Raw genomic sequence first — 17,252 nt, 5'->3', positions numbered from 1 at the left:
TAATATAAAATTAATAAGATGACAACGGTTTAGAATTTTTTAAATTATTCAGAAAAAATTGTCGAAATCGTATTAAGAAAACTTTTTTTTGAAACTTTAACGGAAATAATTTGAAATAAAAAAAAATGATAAAAACCTTTGTAGGGTATTAAATAAACAGTTTTTCGTTTAAAAACTCATTAAGGCACGTAAAATAGATTTAAAGTAGTTCAAATATAAAGTTAAACAAATATCCATCATTTTTTTCAACATTATTATGTTTAGTTATCATGTGGATTCCCAAAATAATGTAAAATTTATATCAATATTAAATAAATTAATAATTATAACAAAATTAAAATCCCAAGTTCAAATAAACATGAGTGAAAATACATTCATAAAAAAATTTAATCAAGTTTTGAATCTGAATGGAGGAATTTTGATTGTATGTGTATGAAAATTGCTTCAAACAAAAAAAAGTAAAAAATTGACTTTATAAAAATTCATTTAAATAAGTTTTTTTAAAACTAAAAAATATAATATCAAAATAAGAATAAATAAACCCTGACCTAAAATTAAATATCTCAGATTGTTAAAAAAAAAAATTTACAATCGTTCATAATAAATCACTTTAAAAAAAAAATTAATTATTAATTACATATTAAAAGTAGATTATGTAATTTTAATTAATTGATAACAAAAATGGTTTTGAGTAATTGTAATTTCTAATTTTAAAAAAATTTTGTTGTTTTACTTTGTGAAAAGACCTTGGCATTTAATTATAATAAAATAAAGAATTAAATAATAATAATAGTTTAGCATAAAACACATCGATTATGATTAATTATTCTAAATTATTGTAGCCATGTCGTTTACTTCGTATTAAAATATTTTATAAGTAAAATTTTTTAAATAAAATTTTGATTTTTATAGAACATTGTAATTGATTGTTTATATAAATACCAAGATAACTTTTAATTGAAATTTAAAAAAATGTTTATGATGCTTCATTTCGCAAACTTATCGCTTTAAGTAAAAATGAGAAAAATTTAAACGTATGTCGTGCTATAATAAAATACCTTAGAAGTCGCAATAGAAAATCAATTATTTGTAATTATTATTTTTATGTATGTAAATAATTCCATTGTGAAATTGTTATTCAGAGATAACTTACTTTTGAAAGTAATTTCAAAAAAAATAAATAACAATAAATATTATATAAAAAATAATTTATGTTTTTTAATAATAAAGTTAATATGGTACATAAAGTCTAAATATAAATATGTGGAAATTTACTCACGTTTTTCAATGATCTTCTTTCAGTTAATTAAAATATTTCACAATGACAGCTAACTTGGCTTGTTCTAAAGTTTTAGAAAATTTTTATATAAGCCAATGACAATTAAATTTCAATGCTTCAATTATTAAATAACAGTCGACTTTTTCATTCAATGTTTCCAACGATAAATGTATTGTCCTGAAATTTTAATTATCATATATAATTATTACCGTGATTTGATTTATAAATTATGTTACCATTTTTGATTAATCACGAAGAATATTTTTAGTATTTGTAATAAAAATTAGTTTAATAGTTACCTACATTTGCAAAATCCATTAAATTCAGCTGAATCTATCCCCAAGACTACATTTGTAACGTAATTGTGGGTTGTTTTATGATTCTACCTCCACGATAAAAAAAAAAAACGTTTATCAAATTTCACGTCTGCTAAACTGAATTTGAAAGTTATTTATTTAAAACTTGAAAAAAAAATTATTGGCACTTAATTTATGTTATGTATTTTAATTTAATAATATTTAAATTAGTTTTAATAATATTTATTATTAACCTTATTTAAATTTTTCAACAATTTTTTTTTTTTTAGTTAGTTGCTTGTATATTCGTTTGAATTTGTTTGTTGTTTAAAAAACCCGCCAAAATTAATTTTTAAACCGTTTTTTTTTTCAATGAGTAATAAGCTTTAAAGTATTCAACTTTAATAATTTAATAATGTAAAAATAGTTATTTAGTTTTTTATTTTAGTATAAAATAATTTTATCTTTAGTCATTTAAATAACAATTAGTAAAATTAATTAGAAACACAGATTTTATAACTAAAATTCAAATTTATTAATGTCAAATAAATTTTGATATTTGCAACTTATTTATGTTATTACTTTTTTTTTTTTAAGTAAAACAATTTAAATTATATAAAATCATTAAAGAAAAAATTAAAATTAAGAAATAATTGGTTTTCGATTTTATATAAGAAGATTTCAATTTGTTACAATTGGCATTATTTACACTGCAAAAAAATCACTGAATGATGAATGTTTCAACATGTTTTAATTAAAATTTTATTTACATTTTAAGGAAAGTTTTTTTTTTTTTTTTTTACTAAAACAAGTTTACTATTAAAATAATTTTTTTTGTTTTTTTTTTTTTAAAGAGAGAAATAATGGGTGGGCAAAACGTTTTAGTCATTGGTAACGGAGGTAGAGAACATGCCATTTGTTGGAAATTATCCCAATCTCCAGACATTGCTAATCTATTTGTAACTCCTGGAAATATTGGAATAGCAACAGTTAACAAAGTAAAAAATGTTACGGTAGATGTCAAAAATCATAATGCTGTCGTTAAATTTTGTAATGAAAATGATGTTAGTCTGGTTGTGGTTGGACCAGAAGATCCTTTAGCTGATGGCTTGGCTGATTCTTTAAAAACTGAAGGTAAAATTATAAATTTAAAATTAAATAATATATACGAGTATTAAAATAAATTTTATTTTAGGTATTTATTGTTTCGGACCCGGAAAAGATGCTGCTCAAATAGAATCAAATAAAGATTGGGCAAAGCAATTTATGAAAAGACATGATATTCCTACCGCAAGATTTGGATCTTTTCAAAATGCTCAAGAAGCTAAAAAATTTATTTTAAGTGCTACTTTTCCTGCATTAGTTGTTAAAGCTAGTGGTTTAGCTGCTGGAAAAGGAGTTGTAGTTGCCAGTGATAAAGAAGAAGCATCTAATGCTGTTGATGATATTCTCACTCAAAAAAAATTTGGAGATGCTGGAAGTACAGTTGTTATTGAAGAACTATTAGAAGGAGAAGAAGTTTCGGTAAAATAATATGTTCAATAATTTGTTTTAATTTTTTTTACTGCAAAAATGTTAAATAATTATTGTCATTTAAAATGTGTAGTACTTAGCATTCACTGATGGTAATACCATAGTTCCAATGTTACCAGCTCAAGACCATAAAAGAATTTGGGATGGAGATAAAGGCCCAAACACAGGAGGAATGGGTGCTTATTGTCCTTGCCCACTTTTGACTCCAAAAATGCAGGAATATGTCATGGAAAACGTTTTGAAAAAAGCTATTGATGGCTTGAAAAAAGAAAAACTTCGCTTTGTCGGTCAGTTGTCATTTTATTCCAAAACCATTTTGTACGATTTAAATATTACAAAAAAAAATTTTTTTTAAAGGTGTACTTTACGCTGGATTAATGATCACAAAATCGGGTCCGAAAGTTCTAGAATTCAATTGTAGATTTGGCGATCCTGAAACTCAAGTTATTTTACCAATGTTAGAATCAGATTTATATCATGTTATGCTTGTAAGTTTTTTTTTTTTAATAATTAGCTTTAATTGTTATTTTTTGTTCTTCTTGTTGTTAACAAACAAGTAAACTTACAGGCTTGTTGCAAACAAACTTTGCATACAATGACGTTAGATTGGAAGAAAAATCTTTATTCTGTGGGTACAGTAATGGCTAGTAAAGGTTATCCGGAAACATCAACAAAAGGCTGCGTCATTACTGGTAAAATAACATTTATTATTAATTTCTGTATTATTATTAAAAAAATTCAATTCTAACTCTTATTAACTTGTGTAAATCAGGTTTAGATAAAGCCAACCATCTTGTGTTTCATAGTGGAACTGCACTTAATAATAAGAATGAAGTTGTTACAAATGGTGGCAGAGTTTTGATCACTGTAGCAAATGACAGACAATTGGCTTTGGCCATAGCTAAATCCATCAAAGTTTGTGAAACAATAAAATTTGAGGGTGCACAGTTTAGAAGAGATATCGGTTTTAAAGGGATAGCCAGGTGAAAATGATTGTGAAATTACAAACATACGAATTGTTTTTTCGTTAAATTTTTTTTTTGTATCAATTATAATTTCAGATCACTTTTAGCTAGTGGGCAATTAACCTACAAATCAAGTGGGGTGGATATTGCTGCGGGTGATAATCTTGTCTCGAGAATAAAACCAGCTTGCCGGCAAACAAATAGGCCAGGATGCATCGGTTCTCTCGGAGGTTTCGGTGGGTTATTCGATCCTAAAGCAGCTGGTTTTAAAGACCCCGTTTTGGTATCAGGTACCGATGGTGTCGGAACTAAATTAGTCATCGCTCAAGCTTGTAATCTACATTCTACTATCGGAATCGATTTAGTGGCTATGTGCGTTAATGATATCCTAGCCAACGGAGCAGAACCTTTATATTTTCTTGATTACTTTGCATGTGGGATATTAGATGTTTCTGTAGGATGCGAAATTGTCGAAGGGATTGCAAAGGGTTGTAAATTAGCCGGTTGTGCTTTGATAGGTAAAAGACATTACATAATTTTTTATTGAAAAACAAATGCAAGACAAATATTAATGAATCCAATTGCTCTTAAGGTGGAGAAACAGCAGAAATGCCTGGAGTTTATGCACCGGGTGATTACGACCTGGCTGGATTTGCAGTTGGTGCCGTGGAACGTGATAAAATTTTACCCCTCACCGACGCGATCGTACCTGGAGATGTCGTTATTGGTATCCCTTCGAGTGGTGTTCACAGTAATGGTTTTAGTTTAGTGAGAAAAGTTATGGAAAAGTTAAATTACAATTATCACGATGAAGCACCTTTCAGTCAATCCGGAAAAACTTTTGGTAAAAGTTTAAAAATCCTAATGAATATTATTTAAAAAAAAAAAAAAATTTTCTTTTTTAAATTTAATTTCAAATCACAGGACAAGAGTTATTGACACCGACAAAAATTTACGTAAAAAGTTTATTGCCAGCATTAAGAAGTGGTAAAGTAAAAGCTTTTGCTCACATAACTGGAGGAGGATTATTAGAAAATATTCCAAGAGTTCTTCCAGCAGCAGTTAAAGTCAGATTAAATGCATCCAGTTGGGAAATCCTTCCGGTTTTTTCATGGCTTGCTGCTTTTGGTATTTAATTAATTTTTCCCTCACTTATTCACTTTTCCAAAAATTTAAACTTTTATATATATTTAATGAGAAATTATTTCAGGGGGTATTAACGAAAGAGAATTACTTCGTACCTTTAATTGCGGAGTCGGTGCTACCTTAATTGTAAGCGCTCAAGATGCAAACAACGTATTATCTTTAATACAAGGAGAACGTGCCACTATAATAGGAAGGGTTGAACCTTATTCACCAGGTATACAAAAACTCTAATCGAATACCAGTTCAAAGCCTTATTAGAATTCTTAATATTAATTTTTTTTAGACGAAGGGCGAGTAGTCGTTGACGGTTTCGTTGAAAAAATGGAAAAAGAAATGAAAGTTCACATACCGAAATTAATAGAAACATCACGTCGTAATAAAAAAAGAGTTGCCGTCTTAATATCAGGTACAGGTTTTTTTTTTTTTTAAATTTTAAATTACGGTATATGTATTATGAAAAAATAACTTACCGAATTCAAATTATCAGGTTCAGGTACAAATTTACAAGCTTTAATTGATTCGACCACAAATCCACATAATAATTCTTCTGCTGAAATCGTTTTGGTCATATCGAATAAAACGAATGTTCAAGGTTTAGCCAGAGCGGAAAAAGCAAACATTCCGACATACGTGAGTCAAAATACTGAAAAAAAAAAAATAAAAAATAAAATTTAATAAACGGTTGGAAAAGTTTCTAATTAATATAATTTGTAGATTGTAAAACATACTGAATTTCAAACTAGAGCTGCTTTCGACATGGAAATGAATCGAATTTTAAAACAAAACAATGTCGATTTAGTTTGTTTGGCTGGATTTATGAGAGTTTTAAGCGAAGAATTTGTACAAATTTGGAATGGTAAAGTTATTAACATTCATCCATCTTTGTTGCCAAGTTTTAAAGGTTCTTCAGCTCAAAAACAAGCTTTGGAATCTGGAGTCAAAGTCCCCGGATGTCCCGTTCATTTCGTTGACGGGAGTACATTAAATAATTTTTTTTTTTTTTTAATTGACTAAAAATTTACACAAATTTTTTTTTTTTTTTTAAAGGCAAAAATCGATAATGGTGGAATTATCATACAAAAACCGGTGGATATACTTTTAAACGATACAGAAGAAACTCTTGTGGAAAGGATTAAATCAGTTGAACATGTTGCTTTTCCAACAGCATTAGAATTAGTTGCTTCCGGTAAAGTTTATTTAGATCAAAGTGGAAAAGTAGTTTGGAATCAATTTTAAATTTTTTTTTTTTTTTAAAAAAAGTATGATGAATTGATTTAGAATTAGGTTTAATCATATGTTTTTATAATAAAAAAAATGTATTCGTTACTTTCTTTTTTTTTTTTTTAATTATAAATTTAAAAAAAAAAAAATTAATTAATTAATTTTTTTCACATTTACTTTTCCTGGCTTTCAAGTTAATTAACGGTTTTTTTTTTTTTTTTTTTTTTAAATATGAAGAGTGTAAATTGAAACAATTGTTGTTTAATCAAGTGTTTTCTTAAAAGGAAATGCCAGGAAGAGTAAAATATTAAGCAATATTTATCTTTATTTACAAATAATATTATTTAATCAATAATTCTTTTTTTCTTTACCCGAGAAAAAATACTCATTATTATTATTATTATTCAACAAATAAAATTAATAAAAAAAATAAGGAACAAATAACAAATATAATTAATTATTTAATTTAAACGAGCTCTGTAAAAAAAAAAAAAAATTAAAAAGTTACTACAATTTATATAAATAATAATCAAATAATCTGGATGAGAAAAATAAAAATGTAAAATGAAACAATATTTAATTAAGTTTCTTTATTCCTTCCGGAGATTCTCACAAATAAAATTATTTAAAATGGACTAACATTGTTTTTGTTAAAACATTTTCAATTAATTAAATTTTTTTTAATATTAAACCCAAAGAATTCTTAACACATTTATTATTTTAAAAACTTCAATTCATCAAATCAAAAACAAAACAACAACGGTTTTAAAAATGGCGACAAAATTAAAGCGAACTCAGAGAACTCTAACGGTAAAAATTAAAAACATTTTTGATAATTTTACGACAAAATTCGTTTTTATTTATGATTTTATAACGTATAATTTTAATTCGAATATAACAATTATTTAAAATTTGTTTTTTTTTTTTTTTTTTTAATCTCGTTAAAAAAATATTAATTTACATTTAATAAATTTCAATTTAAAAAAAAAAAAAAAAAACACTCTCGTAATTATTTAATTTAATTTTATTTATTTATTAATATAAATTTCGTTTCGTCGCCCAATAACAAATTAAACAACAATAAATATATATATTTATTTACTTTATGTGATAAAAAGCGATAATATAATCAATCGGCAATTATTATTCTTTTTTATTTTATTTATTTATTTATCTTTATTTAAAAATTTACCTATAATAAAATAATTTCATTTATTTATCAAATTTTTTTTTATACAATTAATAATAATAATAATAATAACCACGGATTGAAAACCGTTATTTTTCAAGAAACCTACCTTATAATTATTATTTTACAAAAAATAAACAAAAAAAAAAAACAATTTAATTAAATTTAATTAATAATAATTTAAATTATTTGTCATTAAATAATTATTTTAAATTATTTTAACAATATTTTTAATTATTAAAAAGAAAAAAAAAAAAAACTTCGAATGATTTATTTTTCATTACATTAAAAAAAAAAAAAATAACAACAAAACAACCATAATTGTTTATTTTTTTCGTTTGTAAATAAATTAATTTTCCATTTTACAAAAATATAATTATTTTATACAATTAAACAAATTACATTTTACACAATATATATATATATATATATATATATATTATATACCGATTTACATATATAATAATTTTAAAAATTAATATTTATATCACTTGGAGTAATTAAATTGGGTTAAATTTTTTTTCATTTCATCAATTTAACATTTATATATTGTAATTATTATTATTATTATTAATTACAAAAGCAATTCGATTTATTTATTTCCCACATCCCCTCCCTCCCCTCCCCATTTCCCAACATTTTATTTAATTAAAAATTTATCAGAAAATATATAAATATATATATATATCTCATTTGAAAAATATGATTATTATTACATAATTATATATATGTGTGTGTGTGTGTATACATATTTATATCCATTTTGATATTATATTATATATAATATAATAATATATATACATTAATAAATAATTTAAACATTATTATTAACACACACACCAAAAATTTTTTATTCATTTTTCATATTTTAATAATTTTATGTATGAAGACATTTTGTTTTCTTTACATGTATACAATAATAATAATTTATTAATATTTAAAAATTTTTATTAATTGTTTTGGATGGATTTACTTACGTTGCATTAATACATAAAATTTTTATCCATTTATTATTATTATTATTATTATTATTATTATGAGTTATAAAAGAAAATTTAATGATAATAACAACAACAACAACAAGAGTTTGTCTTTTATGTATTTCGTTTTTAATAATTAAAGCTAAACCATCAAAAATTAATTAATTTGATTATTTATGTAATTGTAAAACTTAATAATAATAATAATAATAATACATAAAATATCAATAAAAATTTTTTATTTAGGCAAACGTTTAATTATTTATTTATACAAATAATTTTATTTAATAATTTATAAATTTTTTTTTTTTTGGGGGACAACAATATATATATAGTAAATGGACCTGTGGTTGTTATTGTGGTTGTTGTTGTTGTTTGTTATCATTAATAACATAACAAATAATATCTCATAGAAATCTAATAAAAATAAATAAATAAATTTGTTAGGCCGTACAAAAAGGTTATTAACAAAAAAAAATGCATAAAATTTTTTACATAAAACAATTTTAGGCCTTTTTAAAAAAAAATTATTTATTTAAATTTTCAATAAAATAATTTACATAAAATTGACCAACAATTAATTAAATTTGAAATAATAATAATTATAACACATTATTTGTACCGAAAAAAAAAAAAAAAATTTTAATTTATTAATAATTTATTTAATCATTCGAAGTCTTTTTTAATTTATTTTTATTTACCTTTTCAAATTTTTTTTTTATAAACAATTTTCTATAATAATAATAATAATAACAATAAGTTTATTTATTAATAATAATAACAATAAGAGAGAGAGAGAGAAAAACGAAAAAAATTAAATTTTTTATTTATACTTTTTTAATAGATAAATAAATAATTTTTTTTTTTTATTTAATCATCAACCAATTACAAAATAATTTATTATATATCATTATTATTATCATTATTATTATTATTATTATTATTTTTTTTTTTTTTTAATAAATTTTAATTCGTTGATAAAAATTCATTTATTTAAATTTAAAATTAAAAATTTTTTTTTTTTATTACAAAATATATTATTTTTAAAATATTAATATTAATAATAATAATAAATAAATAATCAAATAAAATAATAATAATAATAATAATAACAACAATCGATAGTTATCGATATCATTTTGAGCTTAAATGTGTGTGGATTTATCAAACAAATTTTAAAACAAAAAAAAAAGAAAAAAAAAAATTTAATTTGTACTTGTCAATCAATATTTCTATTTAGTAATAATAATAATAATAATAATAATAATAATTAAATAATTACAATTTTTTTTTTAAAAATGAATTTCATAATTAAATTAATTCAAACAATGTTATGATAATAATATTTTATTTATTTATTTAGATTTCATCAAATTGTAAATTTTTTATGTAAAACAAAACCAAAAACAAAACAAAAAAACAAAATGGAAGCACCCGCGAAAAAAATTTAAAAATAAAAAAAAACGCGACAACAACAACAACAACAATAATAATAATAATAAGGATAATCTCCAAATAAAAAATAAAAATAATAATAATAATAAAGAAAACAATTTTTTTTTTTTTTTTTTAAAATCATTTCATCCACATATTCTTATCGTTTCGTTACAAATAATCATTATTATTATTATTATTATTATTATTTTTTTTTTTTATACCAAACGTAATAAAAAAATTTTTTTTTTTTTTTTAAAACTAATAATTATAATTCTTATATATATATATATAATTATAATTTCGTTTATTATTAAAAAATAATTAATTAATTATTATTATTATTATTATTAAATTTTTTTTTCTCCCAAAATCTTAATCGTAATCATCATCATCATCATTACTTATTATTAAATAATAATTTTTTTTATTTATTTATTTTATTTTCGATTTTTTTTTTCCATTTCAATATATCACTACTAAATCTATAAATATTTTACTTTTTTTTTCCGCCGGCAGAAAAAAAAATTAACTTATTTTTGTGCTCCAAAATAAACTTTTTTTAAAAAAAAAATTAATAATAATAATAAAAATAAATTTTTTTTTTGGAATGCACTTCTTTCCGATTACAATAATACCAACAATAATAATAATAATAATAATAAAATTTTATTTTATACATTCTATGAGCTTCAAATTTTTTTTTTTTTCCTGCTTATATCATCATCACTATCATCATCATCATCATCTTATTAATGATAATAATGACAAAAATCATCATCAACATCATCATCATCATCATCACCTTTTCATGTTAATTTGGTCGCATTTCAATCATTGCAAAGTACCAAAAAAAAAAAAAAAAAAAGAAAAAATTACAAAACTTTTACACAATGTAAAAAAAGCACTTGTATAAGCAAATGACAAATTTTCGTTTGTTCTCCTCCTCCTCCTCCTCCTTCTTCCCTTCTTCTGCTTCATAAATCGTCCGCCATTTTTATCCTCCTCGTTTCCTTTACAAACGACAATGAATATTATCAATGATCCCTTTTCAAAATGGTTTGAAGAGGATTTAAAGTAATTTCCTCCTAATGAAAATCCGTCCGTGGAATTAGAATTATAACCAATTCCATTCAATTCCATTCATTCAATTATTTGGATTGTTTTTCTTTTCTTTTCTTTTTAAATTTTATTGTATGAAATCAAAAATTACATATTCGAGTTTATCTTCATTTACCCTCATCTTCTTCCATGGGTTCTTCAGAATCACGATGAGTGCGCTCTGGAGATCTTAAAAAAAAAAAAGAAAGAAAGAATTAAAATAAAAAATCCCCCCAAAAAACAAAATTTTTTAATTTTAACAACGAAATAAATAATTACTGCAAATATTGATTTTGTTGCATCGATAAACCGGCCATGCGCGTGATCGTGTCACTATCTTCTTTTTCCTTTTCGGCATAAGGCAATCCGACCGTGTGCGCCAATTTTTTCAAACATGGCCAATGCGTCAATTGTATGGCTATAGTTTTTTGCATCGTATCAACAGCAGCCTGACAAGGTGGTCTAGTTAGTTCTTCTTCGGAAATGGGGGTGGGATCATCACCCAATAAAGCTCTCACACATTCCTGAGCGGCATCACAAATAGATGGCAGATCATACCTAAAATAATATACATAAGTCGCATTAATAAAATTACCTCCTCCATTTTATTATTTAAAAAAAAAAAAAAAAAGAAAGGACAATTACCCTCCTTCCAAAGCCAAAACGACTTTTCCATCGGCTAAATTTAACAATTCTTGGGTCATGTGACCAAAACAAGACGCCGAGACTTTATAACCTCCAAGAGGTGGCGGATGACCGGCGGCAGCATCGAAACCCGCCGATACCAAAACAATATCAGGATCAAATTTCTATAAAAATTAATAAATATTATTATTATTATTATTAATTTTTATTGATTTTTCCGTTTTATAAATTTATTACTTTTGCAATCGGCATGACGATAGTTCTAAAAGCTGCCAAATATTCCGCATCTCCCATGGGTGGTTGCAAACCACCGGAAAAAGCAATGTTGACGTTGTAACCGAGACCCTCTCCTGTTCCACATTCGGTAGGACCCCCAGTTCCGGGGAAAAAATTCCCGTCATCGTGTCGATGTACGGATAAATATAAAACGTGAGGGTCGTCGTAAAACATTTGTTGAGTTCCGTTTCCGTGATGTACGTCCTTTAAAGGCAAAAAAAAAAATTTTTTAATTTCACACAAGTCTCGACAAGTAATTTAATATAAAAAATTTGAAAATGATGCGAGGCGCGTACCCAATCAAAAATTAATATTTTTCTAACTCTTAGTCTTTGCTGTAAAAGTTTTGCTGCTATTGCGACAGAATTGAAAAAGCAAAATCCCATGGCTTGAGAATTTTCTGCATGATGACCGGGAGGTCTAACGACAGCAAATCCATTTTTCATATCTCCCATTGCAGCTACGATAAAGTAATAAATAAAGGAAAAATTTAAATTAAAAATTATTATTAAGCGACGAATTTTGATTTTTAAATTTAAAAAAAAAAAGAAAGAATTATAAATACACATACTCTTCATTGCCAAATCCACGACGCAGCCAACAGCCATTCTGGCAGCAGGTGCTGTATGCAATTCATTCCACGTTGTATCCGAATCTACACCGACTCCACCGCAAGGGAGTCGAACGAAACACTTGATTGGCAAAGCAGCTATTTTATTTATATCTAATTTCTGTCTATTTAAAGGATTTGTACCTGCGAAAATTTAAAATTTTCAATTTCGATTCATAAATTTATCACATTTAAAAAAAAATTTTCGTCAAGTCGCGTCCGTCTTTCTTTTCTTACCAAAAAGCAAAGCGTGAGCTTCGCTATGACAACTTTGAATTTCTTCTATCGTTGCTTTCCTGGCTCTAAGCCTATCACATCTAGCGACTAAACCTGTTTCGAGTAATCTCGCCCAAACGCTTTGCAATCTACCACCGTGTTCGGGATGAGAAGAATTGTCCCCGCAAACACAAGCATGCTTCAACATGAGATTGTCAAAAGCTAAACCCGTTGTAATACAATGAACACTGCTGAAAATGTTTTCATAAAAAAAAAAAAATTCTTATATTTTTTAAACTCAATTTATATCTATCATCTAAAATAATATACATAAGCTGCACTAAAAAATCTTTTAAAAAAAAAAAAAATATAAAAATAAAAACGAACCTATTTAATTTAGGTACGTGAGAAGAATGACAGTTTACTGGCGATAAAGGAATGTCTGAACCTCCCAAAGCGACTAATGGGCTGGAAAGTGCTCTAGATAAAGGTCGAGCAACGTAAGAAGTATTTCTCGGAACAAAAGTTGATCCTTTGCATTACAAAAAATTTTAATTCTCGGACCGCCGCCATCTTATTTTTAATTTATTAACAAAAAAAAAAATTTTTTTTACCTTCGTTCGCTTGCAGATTATGTCTCATCATTAAATCTCTTTGCTGTTGCAAAAATTGTTCTCTATCTTTTTGCTGCCGAGACATTTCGCACTCGTTTTGATCTTCATCAACTTCTAATCTCTGATCTGTGAGATCGATAACTTCAGCCGTTTCATCAACCACTTCCGGTTGGTCTTCCAATTGTCTTCCGGCTCGCGTTAAAACTGTTTGACGGATTTGCTAAAAATTTAATTTATAATTCATTTAACAATTTCAAATTACAAATCATGAATACGTGTCTTCTGCTAAATAATGTATATTACTTGTTTAAGCAAATTATGTTGAGTTCTTTGATCTTCATAACGTTGAGGAATGGTGAGAACATTATGAGATGCCAACATTGGATGACCCAAGGGTAAGGGTGCAGATTGAGTTCTTCCTAAAGGTCTATGACCGTGTTTAGTAAGACGAGCGTGAGCAACTTGACTGTCGGTCATTTGCTGATACCCGGAAACTGTAGGATTTCCAGATTGTTCTAATGTTTCCATTTGCTTATGAACGGCAGCGCTATCAGTAGGTTCACTGTCAATAGCTTTAAAAATAATGGAAGATTTTTTTTTTTTTTTTTTGGTGAGTAAAAAAAAAAAAAAACAAATTTTTTTTTTTAGAAAAAAAAAATGTATTAGTGGCTTGAAACGCACCAGGCAAAGTAGGATAGAACGGAAGCGTTCCGGGGAGCATTTGTCCAGTTAAAGGCATTCCTAATCTTGCTGTAAAAGCAGCACGAACTTCTGCTTCGGAAACGGATGCTAATTTATTTTCGTGTCCGGAATTATGAGATGAGGGGGGACGTCCTAGCGATATATTAGGCATGGACGGACTGCTGTACAGTGATAAATCAGACATGGAGCCTTGTTGAGATGAATTACTTAATTGGCCGTAAGTAGGAGACTCGGGTTCCTATAATGAAAAAATTTTAAAACGTTTTGTTATTATTATTATTATTATTATTAATTTTCAAATAATAATAATAATAATAAATAATTAATCACCTCTCTGATAGGAGTACTCCCTGCTGCCGAAGGAGACGTTCTTAAATTGGTCACAACAGGAGGAGAATTAGAAGAAGTCGTTTCCGTACTGTTATTGGCGGCATCTGAAAAATAATAATAATAATAATATCTCATTTAAATTCAGGAGCGTCAAACAAACAAACAAACAAACACAAAAAAGCTACATTAAAAAAAAAAAAAATTATAAACTAAATAAAATCTACTTACTAACAAGTACAGATTTTTTCTTGAGTGTCGATATCAACCTTTGATTTCTTCTGGCCATTGGTGAGGCTCTCCTTTCAATTACCCGTTGCTTTAGCCTCACTTTGAGCAGATTCGGCTCCGAGGCTGTTAACAGACATGCACACACGGTTGCAGTTAGTTTTTTTTTAATTAATTAAAAAAAAAATATTAAAATTTCTATATTTATTTATTTATTTATTTATTTAAATTAACAACAAAAAAAAGCGAACAATGAACAAAAAAAAAAAAAAAAAAAAATGGCCATTTTTTATTTTGTGATTGTAAAGAACGGAATCACTCAAGTTTATATAAGTTATCAATCGAAAATGAAGTAGATGTGAAATCATCAATGGTGCCAACCAAAAAAAAAAAAAATAAATAAAAATTTTTTTGAATGAAAATATTTTATTACAATATCATCCCGGAAAAAATTTTTCCAAAATGCCTCAGGTAGAAGTAACACACAATTTAAATTACCTGACTTGAATTCCCTTGAGAATTTTCCTATTTTTTTTTTTTTTTTTTTTTTTTTTTTACTGGGAATTATTTAACGTTTGGGTGTGCAAGGACAAAACCATATTATTATTATTATTATTATTATTACGTTTTTATAAGTTTATTTATAGAATGAATTAGACAGAAAATTTTTAAATTTTTAAAGGGGTTAAAAAATAAATAAATAAAACAACAAAAAAAAAAAATTTTAAAACAAAGAGCTTTTTAAAATAGATTCGTGCAAAAGTTTTTTTTTTTTTTTTAATAATGTAACACAAAATTTGAAAACCCCCCCCCCCCCCCCCCCGATTTTCCCTTTTTTTTGAATTTTCCCCCCTTATTACAAGACAATGGCATGGCATTAAAATTTAAACTATATTAATAAAACATTAGAAAAGAAAAAAAAAAAAACTTCATGTACTTGGGTACAATAATTCCAACTTTTCAAACCCGTTTTGTTTTTTTTGCCCCCCCCCCCCCCCAAACAAGAGACTCTTTAAATTTTCTTTTTTTTTTATTTGTGAAAAATTTTTGTTAATATAAAGGCAAACAGAAAAAAAAAAAACAAATTTTCAAATGCAAAACTCAAAAAAAAAAAAAAATAATAATAATAATAAAATCATTTAAATTACTCCACCTGTCTTTCTAAGCGGAAAATCTTCATCGTATTTGGCTGCCACGAGATGGTTAAGGTGGTAGGGATGAGGTGCTCCTGCTCCTGACGGTGTTGAACTGGGAGGTTCACCCCATTGTTGGCTCCTGTTAAAGCTAGCGGAACCTGGTAAAGGACCCGACGTTCCGTTCGCTGCTGCTTCTCGTTGTTTTTTATTAAGAAGAAATCCCTGCATGGAATTATTATTATTATTATTATTATTATTACAAACGAATTCCAAAAAAAAACCGGGAACGATAATAATAATAATAATAATAATAATAATAATAATAACAATAAAAGCGTACGCTACCTGTAATCTTTGTTTAACTTCACTGCTAGCGACGGCACTTTGTTCATGCTTGTCTTTTCTTTTTAAAGCTTCCAATTTTTCCTTTTCCCTTCTTTCCTTTTGTTCTTCTAGAGCTTTCTGTTGCTCTCGAAATTCCTTAAACGACAACAACAACAATTACATATTTCAAATTGTAATCTGTAGGTCATAGATAAAGAGGAAATCAGAAAGAACACGATTGGAAGGCATCAACGTATTTTGACTTGAGTCAGTCATTTCATGCTCCATCTTTTTCTTCTTTTTCGAACTTTCTCGAATTTAAGGCTTTTTTTTTTTAAAATTGTTAACCTCGAGGAATCATTCAGACCCGTAATTACGGTTTATTTCTTTTATGAACCCAGCAATTTTTTTTTAAATTAGACTTTACCAAACGTGTTTCCAAAAAAAAATTTTAATGTCTTCAAAAGGCGCCATTTAAAAAAAGAAATGAAGAAAGGTATAAAAAAGGGGCTGAAAATAATAATAATAATAATAATAAAGGGTTTTCCATCGGTTTTACCTTCAAGTGATGTCGTAACTGTTGTTCATGTTGTTCCGCTAATTGTTGCTGTTGCGTCTGATAGTGTTGCAATAAAATTTGCTGTTGTAATTGTTGTTGCTTTTTCAATTGAAGGAGTTGCTGTTGAAAAGCTTGAGCGTGAAGCCCTGGATCCCCCGGATAAGTGTGATTGACATCATTTTGTCGAGATAATATTGGAGATTTTGCAACCGTGTTTCGTTTCATTTTTACAGAGAAAAAGTAAAATAAAAAAAAATAAAATTCAAACGCTTTTTAATGATTACAAGAAAAAAAAAAAGAGCTCGAAGAAGGAGCACAAAAAAAAAAAAAAAATCGTCAAGGTAACACGATTCAATACAAAAAAAAAAAAAAATTATATTTTTACGTCATTGTCAGTTTTTTTTTTTTTTTTTTTGTCTTCTGCTTGTGATGACTTTTAGTGTGTGTGTGTATTAAAAAAATTTTAACAAA

The 17,252-nt window shown here is 26.0% G+C and overlaps 2 protein-coding genes across 2 annotated transcripts; one reads left to right on the top strand and one right to left on the bottom strand.

The window, feature by feature from the left end:
* Positions 1 to 2,438: 2,438 nt before the first annotated feature.
* Positions 2,439 to 6,455, top strand: Phum_PHUM292430 (phosphoribosylamine-glycine ligase, putative; the record flags this gene model as incomplete). Its single annotated transcript, XM_002427007.1, has 14 exons — positions 2,439 to 2,709; positions 2,798 to 3,099; positions 3,182 to 3,395; positions 3,466 to 3,596; positions 3,677 to 3,800; positions 3,881 to 4,091; positions 4,170 to 4,591; positions 4,666 to 4,923; positions 5,004 to 5,201; positions 5,284 to 5,433; positions 5,503 to 5,625; positions 5,707 to 5,849; positions 5,934 to 6,185; positions 6,267 to 6,455. 14 exons carry the CDS (start codon positions 2,439 to 2,441, stop codon positions 6,453 to 6,455), a joined length of 2,988 nt encoding a protein of 995 aa, XP_002427052.1.
* A 4,817-nt stretch (positions 6,456 to 11,272) lies between these two features.
* On the bottom strand, positions 11,273 to 17,006 carry Phum_PHUM292420 (histone deacetylase 7A, putative; the record flags this gene model as incomplete). Its single annotated transcript, XM_002427006.1, has 16 exons — positions 11,273 to 11,333; positions 11,424 to 11,702; positions 11,790 to 11,953; positions 12,027 to 12,269; positions 12,362 to 12,525; positions 12,637 to 12,819; positions 12,913 to 13,142; positions 13,279 to 13,423; positions 13,506 to 13,725; positions 13,809 to 14,077; positions 14,187 to 14,445; positions 14,538 to 14,641; positions 14,766 to 14,888; positions 15,916 to 16,120; positions 16,244 to 16,378; positions 16,782 to 17,006. The coding sequence occupies 16 exons, from the start codon at positions 17,004 to 17,006 to the stop codon at positions 11,273 to 11,275; spliced, it is 3,009 nt and encodes a 1,002-aa protein (XP_002427051.1).
* Between the last annotated feature and the right edge of the window lie 246 nt (positions 17,007 to 17,252).

The sequence above is a fragment of the Pediculus humanus genome, genomic scaffold, assembly GCF_000006295.1.
Source record: "Pediculus humanus corporis 1103172107675 genomic scaffold, whole genome shotgun sequence".
Classification (NCBI taxonomy): domain Eukaryota; kingdom Metazoa; phylum Arthropoda; class Insecta; order Psocodea; family Pediculidae; genus Pediculus; species Pediculus humanus.
Note: the sequence above shows the minus strand (reverse complement) of the source record. Positions and strands in the feature narration are given on the sequence as shown.